The sequence below is a fragment of the Vicugna pacos genome, chromosome 15 (assembly GCF_048564905.1).
Source record: "Vicugna pacos chromosome 15, VicPac4, whole genome shotgun sequence".
In the NCBI taxonomy this organism is placed as follows: domain Eukaryota; kingdom Metazoa; phylum Chordata; class Mammalia; order Artiodactyla; family Camelidae; genus Vicugna; species Vicugna pacos.
Window position 1 is genome coordinate 6,186,744 of NC_133001.1, and position 16,344 is coordinate 6,203,087.

A 16,344-nucleotide genomic window follows, 5' to 3' on the forward strand; every position below is an offset into this window, starting at 1 on the left:
GTGAGATAATGTCTTGTAAGAGTCAAAAGTAACTAATAACCAACTCTGACCAGGCTGGAGAATGTAACATTCAGGGTCCAAAATGCTACGGTCCCTCCTCCAGTCCACTCCAGGGCCCAGGCTGGACCACAGGTCCAGAGAAGGTGGCCAAAGGGGCTCCTTAAAACCAACTTTTCCACAGGCCTTGGGTCTGTCTCCTGCTGGGTCGGGAGGCCCTGGGGCCCCTGGGACCTGGCCTAGCTCACAGGCAGCCCTGCCAGGGGTCTGAGTCAGAGCCTCAGCCAGTGCTTAGGAGCCAACGGTCACAGCCCCATCGTCCGGGCAGTGACGGGGGTGGGAGCTTTGAAAGGAGCATTCAGACGCCTAATCTTGGCCATCTCAACGTGACTTTTCTTACTTGGAGCACAGACTGTTTCTATGGGCAACTCATAAACGGAAGGCGGCATGAAAGAGCAGGGCCACACACGTAGTAGACTACGACCTCCTAAAATGACAGCTCTGAGAGATGCAGCCAAATCATTACCTATAATCCAGTCTGTCCGCCTGCACGACATTCCTGCAACCAGGGCGCAGGTGCCTTGGCAACTTTGGGGGGAGGGGTGGTGCTATAAGACTACATATAAAGTGAAGCCGAGAACCACCCTCCACCTCAGCTCCTGAGCCACCCCCAAGCCCGCCGCCCGCGGGGGGCCTGCTCACAGCTGCTTCCCGGGGTTCAGAGAGCCCATGTCGATCTCCTGGTCAAACTCGGTGTGGATGTCGTCCAGCGCGCCATCATCCCCAAAGGCCCCCCACTCCATGTTGATGCACATCTGCCCCTCGTCGCCCTCCACCGTGTCGATGTGGCGCATCTCCTCCATGTAGCAGGCGTTGCTGCCCGTGCCTGGATGACACAGGGGACTGCTCAGCACCGTCCTCCCCCAGCCCCCAGTGCCCATCTTGTACCACTGTCCTGAGACTGCCTAGGGGCGCTGGTGGTCCTCGGTGCAGACTCCTGGGGCATCCCAACACGGTCCAACCCAGCACCACCCCCAACTCCACAAGTCCTGGCTCAGCCCTCCAAAGTGACTGCATCATTAGCTTCTAATATGAATTACCGAGGAACACCCAGGCCTTGGATCCCTCCTCCGTCTCCAGCCCACCCCAACCCACACCCACGGGCCAGCACTGGCCCTCACACCCAGTGCTCACGCACCCACAATGAGACCGATCTCGCAGTTCTGGTCGTCGTAACCACAGGTCATCATGGTCCCCACTGTGTCGTTCACCACGGCCACAATGTCGATATCAAAGTCCTGCAGGGATAAAAGAGGGGCTCTGTCTTTCACCGTCACAGAAAGGTTACAGACGTGAAGACAGAGCACGGGAAGACACACAGCTCAAGTGCGCAGGGCTGCCCTCACTGACCCTACTCAAAGCCAAAGAAGGTTAGAGCTGGAAATCAGGTCCAGAGCCCGTCTACCAGCAGCATCTCGCTTCCCACCTGCTTGTCCTCACCACGGAGGACCTAGAGCAGTCCAGCACACAGCATCCCTGTGCTGGGAAGAGCCCGTCTTGTCATCCTTGACTTCCTCTCATTCTCTTTCTTCTTTTCTTTCTCTCTATCCCTCCCTCCCTCCTTCCCAGAAGGTCTTGTGTGACAAGACCTGTATCATGTCCTTTCTCTGCCCCATTCCACCCTCATACCAATAGCACCCCCACTTTCTTGTTTGAAAATGACATTCAAGTCTCATTCAGGTTAAGAGCTAAAGGGTTCTTCTTGCACCAAGGCTAAGACTCGTTATCCATCATGCTAATCTGAAGGCCCCAAAGGCATCTGATCAGTGACCCGGAGGTCACCGGGGTGCTAACTCTGTCAATATAGGTATGTCATTCTGCAGCACACCTTAAACTTACACAGAGCTGTATCTCAATAAAACTGGAAGAAAAAAAGAAAAAAAAAGATAAGATTATTGGGTAAAAATAGCAGAGGAGAAAAGAAGACCTCTCCTTAAGAATCACAAAAGGGGGAGGGGATAGTTCAGTGGAGTAGAGCGTGTGCTTAGCATGTACAAGGTCCTGGGTTCAGTCCCCAGTACCTCTGTTAAAAAATATGTATTTTTTTAAATAAATAAATAAACCTCATGACCTCCCCCAACGAAAAACAAGTTAAAAAAAAAAAAAGAATCACAAAAGATTCTCATGCTGATTTGAGGGCAGAGAGGGAAAGACTTCAGAGTGGGCCCCAAAGAATGAAAAGAGCTTCCAGTCCCCAAGCTCCTGTCTGCCCATCTCTGCTGCCACCACTCACCCCTCTTCTCTGGATGGCCTTCCGGATCAGAGTGACCACATCTTTCCCTTCCACACCACTGGACTTGAACCCCTTGGTCCACGAAACCAGGAAACTCTGGAAAAGGAACAAGGAATATTGATTCCACACAAAACTCAGGCCACGCCCCTCTAACAACCATCATTAGGACCCCTCTGCCATGAGGCTAAACAGGTCATGACTGAATTTGTGTATTGCTTCCTGTCTAGCCTAGGAAGGAGAAACTCGGTCAAAGACCAAGAAAAGAGATTAAATGAATGATTTACTGCCCTGAGAAGTGGAAGCAGCAGGCTACTGAGCTGCCAAAATAAGATGCTCGTTTCCAAACATCCTTAACTGTCAAGGGTCCTTATCACAGCACTTCAGAACAAAGGCGCCCCTGACGCACTTCTCATTCCTGTTTCCCTAAGAGGAATAAGGGTAATGTGCAATGTATGTGGGGTTGCACATTGTCATTTGAGGGGAGAGTGATAAAGACCCCCCTTCTCTGGTGCCTCTTTAGCATCCCCCCAACACACACCTACACACATGCACCCAGCAATACTCAAACGTTGTCCACAGCATCCATCAGAGCCACCCCCTACACCACAGTAGCAGGTGGCTGAGAGTTCTTCCCAGTCCTTCCTCCCAGCCCAAAGAATGCAGCAACAAAAGTGTCTGAAGAATTCATCTTACCTCGTCTAGTTTTGTTTGGATGCAGGGAAATGAGAAGGTAAAACCCAAAGGGAGCTTCTTGTCTTTGATCTGTAGCTTCTCCATGAAGTTAGCCAGGCATTCAGCAATGTGGTCAAACAGCTAAGGGCACACAACACAGGAAGATGAGCAGGGAGGCAGAACGGTAGAGAGATTAAGAGCGGGGACTTTCGGCTCAGAAAGGAACTAGCTGAATGTGTGCAGGATATGCATTCCTTCTGAGGCTTTAATTTGTTCATCTGTGAAATGGGGGTGATAACTGTACATGCCCATGAGCTCCCAAAAGGATTAAGTGAGTTAATACATATAAGGACTTAACACCAGCTAATGATTATTAAATACTGCCTGCTACTTAAGGCCTTTATCCAAACCACCATCAAAATAATCCGATGAGGCAGGGGAAATCACAGCCAAAGCCAATCAGACGGTCATCGCAGGCCCTGGGAACAGAACATCCTTTGGTGGCTCTGTCAGAACCTCCCTTGACATGGGTGCACAGCTGACTGTCTTACCAGAAAGGGCAGCCCATCTCACTGCCAAGAAGTGTTTTAGCCTCCTTGTCTTGTGTGACTGGGGGAGGGGACGGGACATTCTCTGTTGGCATTCTATAAACGAACTTCACAAAAATAAGTAACTTTTATATTTTTCCTCCATTCTAGAAAACTAATTTCCTGGGGACAATTCAAAGAAGTTATCGTTGTTTTTCTGACTTCAACATGGAATATCCAGTGAGTCCATAAAGGGCGCTGAAGAATAAATAGGGTTTGGGGGATGGACAGCCTCCCACCTGTGACTATTCTAAGCAGGACCAAAAGCTCCTGGGGAAAACCTTAAACCTAAAAAAAAAGCTGTAGTCACAATTACCCCACAAAGCCCACAGTCCCGTGGCTTTCTTCTTGCCCACTCAGCATTCCCAAAGAGAAGTTGGTGACCACTCCAGACACGCAGAGGCTGAGAGCAGGAGCATTCTGGTACAAAAAGGAAGCAAAAGTCAAAGAGACTGAGCAGATTCCAAGGGCCAGGTTGACCAGATGGCAAAATCGAGAAACCAAGGGAGGTTAACAAGGACAACATTCGTTTTTCTCTCCAGGCAGAAGCAAGAAAGTTTCCACTAAATCAGGGCTTCCCAAAATGTGGTCCACTGCAGCATCACCATGTTCTAAAGGCAAATTCTACGGCCCAAACGAAAACCTGCTGAATCAGAAATGGTTGAGAGGTGCACTGGCTCCCCAGATGTCTCGGGTATGCTCAGTGGGAGGGATCGGGGAAGACGAGGCCACCGCCATCTAGAAGGCGGCCGGCGGTAACTGAACTTCCTGCATCAGTCCTGGCCATTTGTTGGACCACGTGCAAAATTAACCTCAGCTGATGCTGAAACGCTCAATCTCCAAACCAAAACATTCTCAAGAGCAAAGGCTGGGCAATGTCAGGGTTCTCTCACTGAGAAGACCCCCAAAGCACCGGTGCCAGCTCCCTGGAGCAGAGGTCAAGTCTTTTAATATGTAAATAGGATTTCTAGATAGATATTCAGCAAGTTCTACTCTTCTGTTTGGAAGCCGATCAGAGACAAAATTTATAATAGAGTTAAACAAATTGCCAGCATCCTCTTCCTGGTTCTCTAGTCAAAATGGTCTTTAATACAATAGATCTTTTCTTCCTTAACTTTAATTTTTTTTTTTAGTACAGTAGATCTTATCCAAAAAATAAGGGAGTTGCAGAAGCTGCGCAAAGAGATAAGGCCAATCATCAGAGGTGGGGGGCGGGGAGCCAAATGGTTCCCCCTACTCAGCCCCGATCACTGCTCTTTCCAACTGCACTACCAACAGGGGGAGGCAGAAAGAAAAGAGGCAGTGAAGAGGCATTAATTAATGTGTTGCCCCATATAGCAGCCATGAGAACTCTGCGGCTATGTCAACTAATTAGAATTTTTAGGGAACCTGGTGCTAAACCATTCCTAGATGACCTGTGTCTGGGTCGGGTATTCGTACACAGCACAGCAGCTTCCTCCCTGCGATCTACTGAACGTCAGCCCTCGACACAAGGGTTTGGAGAGAAAAGAAAACATTTTTAAAAAGAAAACTAAGATTTTTTAAAAAAAAAAAAGAAAAAAGCATTAAAAAAAATTAAAAAGTCACTTCCTCAATCACACTAGTTGTGTGTCAAGTGCTCAGTGCTACAGGCAGCTGGGAGCTGCCGCACCACACAGGGCAGATACCGAATACTCCACTACTGCGAAACGTTGTACCGGGCGGTGCTGGGTGAGAATAATCTGCAGCTCTTTAAAAGTGGGGAAAAGGAGACCATCTACTTCCTTTACTGGAAGACTACTCCTTTCCTGTTAGCTGGTGATCTAAGGGTAAGATACGGGAAGAAAGAGCTAACACCCTTCTGCCATAAAAAGGCTCAAAGGGCATCATCTTCTCGATAGGTTTCCTTTTCCTTATTGGTCTCAGAATCTGCTCACCCTCCTTCCCAGGACACACTTATAGCAAATTGCTATTACAATTTGCAATTCACTGCTCTCCAGTGGAATTCCATGCATCAGGAGACAGATTTTGTCCAGGGACCCCCCCTGCCCAGGTTCACAGGCCTTCAGAAACCTCTGCAAAGCTCTGAGTTTTTGGTCTCGGTTTTAACTAAACTTTATTTTTTAAATCCATTTGTTTCCTCTAATTAAAAGATTGATACCTAAGATTTAATTTAAAAAAAAGGAAAGGAAAAAGGAATGTAGCGCCAGTAATCCCACCACTGAAACAGCCGCTGTGAGTTTCTTCCCATCTTTATACCAAGTGTTCTCTGCTGCTTTAGGACAATAGAGATCTTTCCCTTCCAGGATTAAGCACCTATATTTTCTAGTTTTCTTTGTTTCACTTTTTATATAGCATTTTTCCCCATTTATTTGAAGGCTTTTTAATATCACAATAGTTTCATAGTTTCTTCCGGAACGGTCTCAGATTTTTCCTGGACTGAAACATTTTGTTTTTATATACTGGGGCTGTGTGACGACCTCAGCAGCGCTCAAATCCCACAGTCCCTGGGACTTAGCCTTCCTTGTCCAACCCCAGCATTAAAACAAGGAAAGTAGTAGGTTTACCCTGAGGGCCACCCCCAAGGACATGGAAAGGGTCTAAAAATATCTCCCCCACGTGTTCTATTCTTGGTCCAAAATTCCTTTCCCAGGAGGTGGCCTGCTGTGGCGGGAAGAATAGTGCACTAGGGATGAGAAGGGCCACCCCTTCCAAGCTCTAAGTCTCAAGAGGAAGACTGTCTTACTTGGATTTCATTTCCTCCATTCACCCTTTGATTGAGTGCATAGTAGGCACAATAAACTGCAGCAGGAAGAGCCAGCGCTCAAGCCGAGAGTGATCCCTGTAGCCGAGAATGATCCCTGTAACGGAGAGTGATCCCTATAATGGAGAGTGATCCCTGTAGCCGAGAGTGATCCCTGTAGCTGTTCTAATATCCAGGAATGTCTTCAGTGGTTCCTATCCATGGGCTGAAGGCAGCTAGAGAAGGAGTAGAAAGAACATCCCAAGGGAGCTTTTGCAGAGCCAGTGAAAGGGGACACCTAAGAGCAGAGAACAATGGCCGGACCTGCGGCCATCTCCCACCAGCCGGAGACCCCTGGTGTGGTGCGGCAATGCGCCCTCTGTAGGAGGGCTCTCTGGGGGCACTCTCGAGAGGCGGAGACTGCCCTGCAGGATCTCCTGTCTCCAGAAGCATCAGCCCCTTTGGGGAGTTCTTCCTACTTTGGAAGCAGGGACAGGTAGTCGGGACCCAGGACCACCACGTTGCCTAATTCCAGGTAGCACCACCATTCCCACAGACCACATCACGTGGCCTAAAAAGTGGAAGGAGCCCCCGAGAGTTGCACGAACAAGCTCCAATCATAAGGATCTGCTTTGTGTCTTGCCTCTGGCCCCTTCCACTCCTGTAAGGCCAAGTCACTCAGTCTTTCAAAGCCCAATTCCACAACTGTAAAGTGGAAACACAGGTGCACTCAGCCTTAGGGCTAGTATGAGGATAAAATGAGAAAAGCCATACAAAGCGCTTTTGCTCAGCCTGACGCACAACAGGTTATCAGTGTCAGCCCCTCCTCCTGATGGTTCTCATCCACTTCAACACAACATGTATTACTTTCTCTTTTTTTAAAATTGTTTTTCTTTTCTTTTTCTTCTGCGGGGGTGGTAAATAGGTTTTATTTAATTAATTTATCTTTTAACGGAGGTACTGGGGATTGAACCCAGGACCTCGGGCATACTAAGCATGCACTCTACCACTGAGCTATGCCCTGCCCCACAACACTTGTTACTTTCTGTGGGTGGGTATGTATGTCTTGGTGGTCCAGCTGGGCTTGAAGCCCTGGAAGGGAGGGACCAGGGCTTTAATTCCCAGCAAGGATCAGTGGCCCAATGCCTAGGCGATGCTCAGTACACGTCTAGACACTATTGTGATGGCAATTTCATACTTGCTCATTTTCTTCTAGCTATTACTGAAAGGATTCTTAGTTGGATTTCACGTTTCTTCTCCATCTGCTCTTTTACTGTGTGTCCTGAGTACAAAATGTGGCTCTGGAGGCCACGGAGATGCGGGGATGAGTAGGCATGATTGGGGCTGGTGCGGAAGCACATGGCACCACTGCAGTGCTGGCAGGACAGACACCCCAAAGCCGGAGTTTAGTGTTTTTCTCAACAGACTCCCACCCCTCTGTGCAAAACCTCTTCTGCTTTAAAAGGTCAAAAAGAGAAAGAGAGAGCGCAATAACCAAAAAAGGCAAAGGGGCACGTTCCATTTTCAGGCCATGTTATGCTAACACCTGTGAGTCGGGGGGCTGTAGAATGAGCACCATGGCCAGTGACAGTGTCGAGCCAATCATGTGCTCTACTGACGTGCTCGTCAATGACACCACTGACCATTAGGTGTCTGGGTGTGTTGGCCCAGCCTCCTGACAGCAGGCTTTCCTCAATAACCAGCACACGCAAGCAGGCCTCAAATCAGATGGAAGATCAAAATCCCTCCCATGTTTGAAATTTGCACCTCTCTGGGGGAAGTGATGGGAATGTTCCGTATCTTGATTGTGGTGGTGGCTTCATACGTGTACACGTCTATCACAATTCATCAAACTGTACCTCTGAAATATGTGTAGTTTACTTTACAGAAATTAAACCACAATAAAGTTGTAAAAAAGGAAAAATTTCTCCCACAGAAGCACATCCAGACCCAGGGGCTTCATTCACATGCTCCCTGCCCTCTGGTCACGTGCACCCCTCCAGATGGAGGCCCCCTACCTAGCCTCCAGGCGTGGAAGGGGGGCACCAGGCAAAGAGAGGATGGGAAACCCGAGCCTCAGTCAGGGTCTCCCTCTTCTGGACCACAGAGAAGGAGCGGCCTCTGCTCCCTGGGGCCCAGAGCCCGGGGCCATCCTGAGAGAATGGTCATACCTGTGTGCCGCTGCCACGCATGATGTCCTCGGGGATGGCGTAGATCTGGTTCTTCATCTCCACCTTCTGGAGCCCATTGTCCGTGACTTTCACCCAAAGCACCCGGAAGTTGGTCCCTCCGAGGTCCAGAGCCAGGAACTCTCCATGCTCTGCAGAGAAAAGAGCCACTGTTGGTTCAAGAAAGACAAGGTGTAACTGTTTCCCAGAGACCAAAACTTAAAACCTAAGAATCCGCCACAAACCCTGGTCACCTCCAGGCGATGAGGTGGCCAGCAGGTCTTCCCTTTGTCTGTACATCTTAATGTATTGCTGGTTCCTTTCCCTAATGCCAAGCATATCACTTCTAGAATTCACGTGAACAATGAGACAATGTCATAGCCAGCAATGGGAATGCCCACCCATCGCAAGAGCTGACTATTTCCCGAGGGCCTTCAGCCAAGTCCTCACCGAGCTCCCAGGGCCCATCACCCCCGCACCAGGAGACCATGCCTCGGCTTTGTTCTTCACAACCCCCGGGACACCCAACAGGCCGCTACAAGCTTGCGGGCCCCTGGGCCTTCTGCCCAATTACGACCCCTGTACAAAATTCACTCTTTAATGTTTGTATACAGTGATGGCAACGTCCCTGGCTGGGCAGGATGAGAGGGTCACGTGATGGAGTGGAATGGGATCCAGCTGGCTATGAATAAAGTAGCCGAGCAAATAAGTCAAGCAGGTGCCCCTGACCCTCCAAAAAAAGACTCCAGGCTTATTCAAATGTGAGAGAATACTGACCTAAGAGTATTTAAGACAAGAGTCAGGCCACTCAGCTGTGCCACTCAGACAAGCCACAGCGCTGAGATGGAGCCGGCAGAGGGAGACGCCACGGACCCAGGTGGGTCAAGATCTCAGGTGTCACCAGGGAGGCACCGTCCAGTCCCCCCAGGAAACAAGCAGTGCAGAACAGGAAACATCCAGATTCCAGACAATAGTAGCAGTTAATGGGACATGCACCATTGTATGGCCCAGAATGAAAGTGCTGAAGAGGCCAGAGCCAGGGCTGGGGCTGGGGCTGGGGCTGGGATGCGGGCAAGGGCTGGGGCACAAGATCCACTCAGCAGCCTCCTCCACCAGTAGTGGCTCCACCAGCGCCCTGCCACACACCTGCTGGAAGCAGCCAGGATCCTTTCCTGCAGGATTCTCTCATTGGCATGTCTGTCAACACTTGGCCCCCTCCTGATGGGACACTGGCACTGAAGTAAGGGAGAACGGATCAGAGGGCCAGGACAGTGCTCTGACCACATGACACAAGAACTGCTCTGACCCAGGTCCTCTCAGCTGCAGTAACTGGCCCTGCGAAAAGCTACCTCTCCCAGGCTCCCTGAGGGCGCTACCCACAGGCTGTAGTCAGAGGGGCAACATGGGGTGGTCATATCCACCCACGATGCCATGGGGACTTGTCTCTGCACAACCATGGTCTGGTGGGAATGACCACAGAGACTGGGCCTGGAGCCCACGTTACCCACATCAGAACTCCAGCCCCCTTTTGGCTGCAGCAAACTCCTGAGCCTCGGAGACTCGGCAGCCTCATCTCTAAAATGGGAACATCATACCTCATGTGGTTGATGTGAGGAGGAGAACCAGGTAACGTGCCTCAAGCACCCAGCACAGTGCCAAGAACTTAACACACTCACAATAAGTACTAGAAGCTCCCCATCTGGGGTCTCAGCAAACACCGCCAGACACCCACATTTGAGTCTCCCAGGCCCAGTGTTAGGGCTGCCTCTCAGACTGATAAAGTAAAAGCAGCTCTGACAGGGAAGACTGAAGAAGGCTGTCCAAGAAAAGCCATTGGAATCTTCCCCAGTGACTTCAGCATTCCTCCTCAGGGGTACTCATTTTCCATCCCTTCCCTGGCACCTGGAGGTCCCCCCACCCCTCCAGCTACAGTTGTTAGATAACTGGGGTGGCCTCAACCCCATCCAGGGTGACTTGTGCCCCTTTTGTGGCCATGGGTGACTTTTCCAGGCACTCCTGTTCTGAGCCTCCCCTACGAGTGGGACGTCAGCCAGTTTGTAGGGAAAACTATGTGGTAGTTGTCATGGGGGATGAAAAGGAAATCAAAGAAGAACCACCTGCATCAGCACTCTGCAGCCCAGGACACGTGCAATCTGCTGAATCGGCGGCCACGGGGGATTGAGGCGGCTGAGGCTGCCCCCGGTTGGTCAGGAGTCAAGGCCAGCCCAGCTGGATTCACTGAAGGGGACAGCTCCATCAAGAATGGCGGTTTTGCAGTATCTGCTGATGGGCTGAAGGGAAACCACAAATAATAAAGTGCTGCTGATAATTCCGTGCCCAGGAAGGAATGTCATGCCTCCCTCTCTTTTCAGACTCTATCAAAACAGACATTCGTCTGCATCCCTCCTCCCAGGCGCCCCCACCACAAGCACACACCATCACAACTGCCAGAGCCAAGGGCTTTGCTCTTTCCAGGGTCCAGTATCTCTGAGGCAGGCCCAGCACTGAGATTCCTGGAGCTAAATCTTAATCCTAAGGTGACCCCCCCTTGGGACAGTGGGTGGGCGCCCTCCCCTAGCGCCCACTTCACACCACACATAGTCGGGCCCTCGTAGAGCAGTGGTTAAGAGCTGGACCTTAGAGATGGGTGGCTAGGCTCTGTTTTGAAATCCAGCTCACCTGCTTTACTACCTGAATGGCTTTCTCTGTGGACCTCATCTGCAGAACAGGGCTCACAATGCAGACTTCCCCGGGGGTCATGAGACTCACAGAAAATACAGAACATGTTACATGCGAATATACAGGTACATAGCAGGGTTCCTGGGTACACAGCCACAAGGCAGAGGACCCAGGAAGGTGCGGCGAGATCCTTCTGCTCAATGATTACGGGCGGTATTTGAGGCAATGTAGTAAGAAAACATCTCATGTTGCATTTGCTCCTTGATGGTTCATTTGTTAAACAAAATGCTAGTGCCAACTGGAGGATCTGTGTGAGAGACAGTAAGGCCGGAGGTAAGATTCCTTTTATTGTTGAGCATGCCGTTACGTCTAGAAAACAATTTGAACTTTGTAAAACTAATAAAATATAAACAGCCGATTTTAAAAGTTCAAACAGTACAAAAATGAGACAAATGAAAAGCAAACATCTCTCTTCTTCTCCACACCCCAAAAGTAACCATTATTAATGTTTCTTGAGTGGCCTTAGGTACATACATGAAAACGTATGTAAATATTTTATAAAGCATATATACATACATAAAAATGTATAAAAATAGGAGGCTTTTAACTGCCATATTTTAAGAAAAAGGTTTGAATTGCCGGTTCTAAAGATTTATAGCTTTTTAAAAACAAAGGTTTTTAAATTGAAGTACAGTCAATTACAATGTGTCAGTTTCTCATGGGCAGCACAGTGTCCCAGTCTTGCATATACATACATATGTTCTATGGTTTTAATTTGGAAGAGGTTACCAAATTATCTTCCTAAAAAGTCTCTCCAATTCCCACATAAACCAACAGGCGAGCTCCCCTCTCACCAGTGTCCTATGTTACGTACAATTAATCTTTGCCAACCTCCTAGATCAAACTGGTCTCATTTTTTTTTAAACTTGGTATCTTTCTTTTGCATGGGTTAACACATTTTGAACTGTTGACTGATTGTGTGAATTCCTTTCTCTGTGAATTTTCTACTCACGTTTTGCCTTTTTAAAAATAAATAATCATCATTTCTTAATAACCTAAAAGAGCGCTTCATATATTAACGAAAATCATTTTTTAGTAAGTTTTTTTTTTAATGGAGGTACTAGAAATTGAACCCAGGACCTCGTGCGTGCCAAGCACACGCTCTACCACTGAGTTCTTCCCCTCCCCTCTCAACGAAAATAGTTTTGTTGGTTGTGTATTTGCAATTACTTGTTTCCAGCTGGATGTTTGTCTCTTAATTTTGTTCATGGTGTTTCTGCCATACAGAAATGCTTAATTTTTATGTTGTCAAAATATGTATGGTGTCTGGGTTTATGGTGTGCCCCCAAAAGTTTAGAAGATTACATTAATTCAATGCCCTTTCTAAATCTCTTCAATTCCTTCTAAATGTGGTCAAAACCACTGCTAAAATCAAGGAAGCAAGGTTTCACCGTTGATTTATTTAAAAGATCAAATTCATCTTCTGTTTTGACTTCTATCTGGCTTTTTTGAAAAAAATGAAGCCCAGAACATTGTCTTCACCTCTTGTCTCTGGGGCAGAGTTCAGATTTTTGCGCTTGCCTCTGGATTACGGTGGTAATGTAAAGATGCGAAGACAGAGGCAAGTATGAGGAAGGTTTAGTTTATTTATTTAAGGCCCCATATGTAGATAATTTTAACAGAAGAGAAATATTCGTTAAGTGATGGTCACTTTATAAATATTATCTCAGTTAATCCTCAACAACCCTATTGGGCATTATGATCCCAATTTCCAGGTGAGAAGACCAAGGCTCAGGTCAAGTAATTGAAACCAAGATTTAAACCCAGGTCTAGCTCTCTAGAAAAAGTTTTCTACTGCAATGAGCGAGGAGGCTGCTGCTCCTGAGAAAGCTGTAAATCCTCACATAAGGAATTCTTCACTAACAATGCCAACAGCATGAAACCCACAGGCTACCACAGACTCTAAGCTGGCCTGGGTGGCAAAGGAAGTGACTGGCTCAGAAGCTGAGTCATTTGGTTAAGATCACACAGCGGGAAATGACTGCTGGGTTTGTCCCCAGGTTCACCTGACCCCAGAGCCCGTGCCTGTCCCCGAGCACCACACCCACAGCACCTGGGATGCTGGTTCCTGGAAGGCGAGGATGACCTGGCACAGAACCCAGGATGGAAGCAAATGAGCCATCAAGTGGTGAAAAAGAAGGCAAAAACGCCCGAATCTTTATCAGCAACTTCGGCCCATCCCTCTGGACCTGCTAGATGGCCAGATGCTCTCAGACTTGAGGGGGGAGAGATGGCAGACACACATTCACCAGCAAGAGGGTCACGGGCACTTCTCCCCAAAACAAACCCAGGACCCACTAAAGCGTTTTGATGCAGCCACCCATTGGGGCTGAAGCAGGGAAAACAAATGTGGGGTCAGAGGAGGGCCGTGCCCAGGTCTCGGTTGAGCCCCTGGGACGTGCCCTGCCAAGCGTGGGCCTTTGGCTTTGTGCAGGAAAGAATTCAAGAGGGAGCCACAGTTGAGTAAAGATAGATTTATTTAGAGAGATACATACTACCTAGAGCGCAGGCTGTTTCAGAAGTCCAGAGAAAGGCCACGAGGTGTGGGGGTTGAGTGCTCAGGTTAAAGTAAAAGTGGATACGCACTCTATAGACAGAGCGTGGGCCGTCTCCTAAGAGGAGGGAGCGAGAGTGCCAAGAGGCGCAGTGCTGCCAGTTTTTATGGGCTCGGTAGCTTCACATCCCAACAAGTGGAAGGGCCATTCCAACTGCCCTGGGGAAGGGGCTGGGATTCCCAGGAACCGGGCCACCGCCCACTCTTTGCCCTTTTATGGTTAGACTCGGAGCTGTCATGGCGCCTGTGGGAGTGTCATTTAAAATGTTAACATATTACAATGAGCATATGATGAAGCTCAAGGTCTACTGGAAGTCAAATCTCCCGCCACCTTGGGCCTCAAAGCCTGGCAGAAGTTGAATCTTCCATCATTTTGGTGTTAACTGCTGTCATCCCTTGCATGGCTGTGCCCTGCCCCCTCCCCTCCTGTATCAGTGCCATCTCATACAATTATAGCATCCTCTGTTCCCACCTTACCAGACACTCCCCAAGCCCCTTCTGATGAAAGTCTTCCTAATTAAGAACGTCCCCTGCAAAAACGGACAAAAGAAGGGGTAGCAACCCTCTACAAAGAGAGCTTGCAGTGAAACGATTAGCTCACAGCTACGAGGGACTGGCAGCAGGTCTTGCCATCCGCCATCAAACTGCCCGGCAGCTCCCATTCAAGGGTCCCCTCTGGCAGAGCGTGCCTGCTGGCTCACTTCCCATCCTGGGCTACCATTCCTCCCACTTTCAGTGAGGCGCTCATCAAATACAGAAGGCCAGCAAGGTCAAGGGGTTTCCGTTTCTCCTGGGAACTCACCTGTCCCAGGGCAAGGCTGAAGAGGACTAAAACCTATGTCACTGCCTGAACACGACAGTCACCATCAGCCCAGTCAATGGGACATCAGGCACGCGTCTGAGCAGGCCTCAGCGCCAGCCCTCTTCAAATCCCACACGGACAGCGTCCCCACCATTTGTCAGGCATGAGGAGTGAGGCCGGCTGAGTTTTCTAACAGTCTATTTTCAATCACTTGGTACTTGCCACTAATTAAAATAGATCGCCAGCTGTTCCTCCCATCAGGAGCTCGGAGCCGCGTGCCAACCAGGGCACCAAGAGTGAATTGAGGACAGGTCTGGCTTGGTTTCGTATTTTTAACAAAATACAAAACAAAATACAGCGGTGCCCTTTAATCGAAGGTAACTCTGTTCAGAGGTGGCAGAGCCCGGCCTGGTTAAGGCTGGAGCCAGAGCCCAGCCCCTCACCCCGGGGCCCCTTCAGCTGATTAAATGGACTTCTTCAGAACCATAAGCCCCAGAAGCTTTTAAACAAGCAGCTTTGACACAGCATGCCCAGAGTTCTGGGGATCCACGAAGACGGCATAGTCTCGCCTCCCACACCCTCACTTCCAATTCCGTTTCTTTTCCCTACTCTTAATTGTCTTACATATGGCACTCAATTAAAAGATTCCATTCTGTTTAAAGTTGGGAGTGGGCTCCACTACTTGAAAAATGTTTTAAAAATCACAATTTTGAGCATCAAACACTGAATCTATTCTAGGACCTGCCAACAAAATATTCCCCATTCTGCTATTAGTTATTTCAACACTAAGCACTGGAGACAGTCACCAGAAGCTTCTTGGCTGCCTGGTGCTGTATGCAGCTGAGTCCCCGCCCGGACAAGGGGGTGGGAACAGTTAGATGCACCGCGACAAGTACACGACAGCAGTGATACAGAAGGAATGATACTTCTGCTCCGACAAGGAAGGCTTCTCAAGAGGCAACACAAGGCAGCCAGGGCTTAGTGGATGGGGATGAAGTTGCCAGGGAGAGGAAAGGGGACACACAGAGGGGCGTGGAAGCTCCTGGCAGGTCCAACACAGGGCTCCCATGACATGGCTACAAGCACACAGCAAATGCCAGTGCCCAGGACTTTGGTTTTTAAGCAGAAGGTCAGACTGGCAGTTCCAGATGGGCTCCAGTAGCACTGAAGATGAGCAACTGTAGAGCCAGGAAGGCAGCTGAGGAGTCTTCAAGAGAGTCTAGCCAAGCAGTGATGGAAGCCTGGGCTCCAGGGCCATGCAGGGTAGTCAGTCTCCCTGGCTTACCCAGGACTGACACAGAACTTTCAGCACTAAATCTTGGAGAGTCCCAGGCAGACGGGGATGGCTGGTCACCCTAGGGCCATATTAGATAGATCCAACCCAGGGCCACCAGCCCTTCCTCGTCACCCAATGCCCGAGGCATCCAGCCATACTTTCAAATCCAGTTCCTGTTTATTTGGTCCCAAAGGGACTTGCTCCTACCTGCCTTGCAACAGCAGGAATATTTCCAAGGGCCCCAGGTGATTGCACTGAACATTCTGATCTCCCTACATGGACCAGCTCCAGGCTGAGAGGGACCCGTGCTTACCCTTGGTCTGCAAAGGCCTGCTAGCACACAAGAGGCTGCTCTGAGAATGCTCGGCATGAACCCCAAATGAGAGGACAACTCAACATCTCCAGGTCCCAGCTGGATGATCCAGCAAAACTAATTTTGCCAGACACAGGGTTCAAAGCACATTATTTCTCAAGGACCTGGAAACACCCAAGTCACTAGCACATCTGGCTGCTTCTTTTTCAGCTCCAAGATCC

General features: G+C 49.2%; 1 protein-coding gene across 1 annotated transcript in view; it reads right to left on the reverse strand.

Annotated features, from left to right (window-relative positions):
- Positions 1-16,344, reverse strand: part of LOC140685649 (hexokinase-2-like) — a 48,221-nt gene that overhangs the window by 17,594 nt on the left and 14,283 nt on the right. Inside the window, 5 exon segments of the mRNA XM_072937556.1 lie at positions 700-883; positions 1,196-1,295; positions 2,291-2,386; positions 2,984-3,103; positions 8,443-8,591. Coding sequence (XP_072793657.1) covers positions 700-883; positions 1,196-1,295; positions 2,291-2,386; positions 2,984-3,103; positions 8,443-8,591 — 649 coding nt within the window.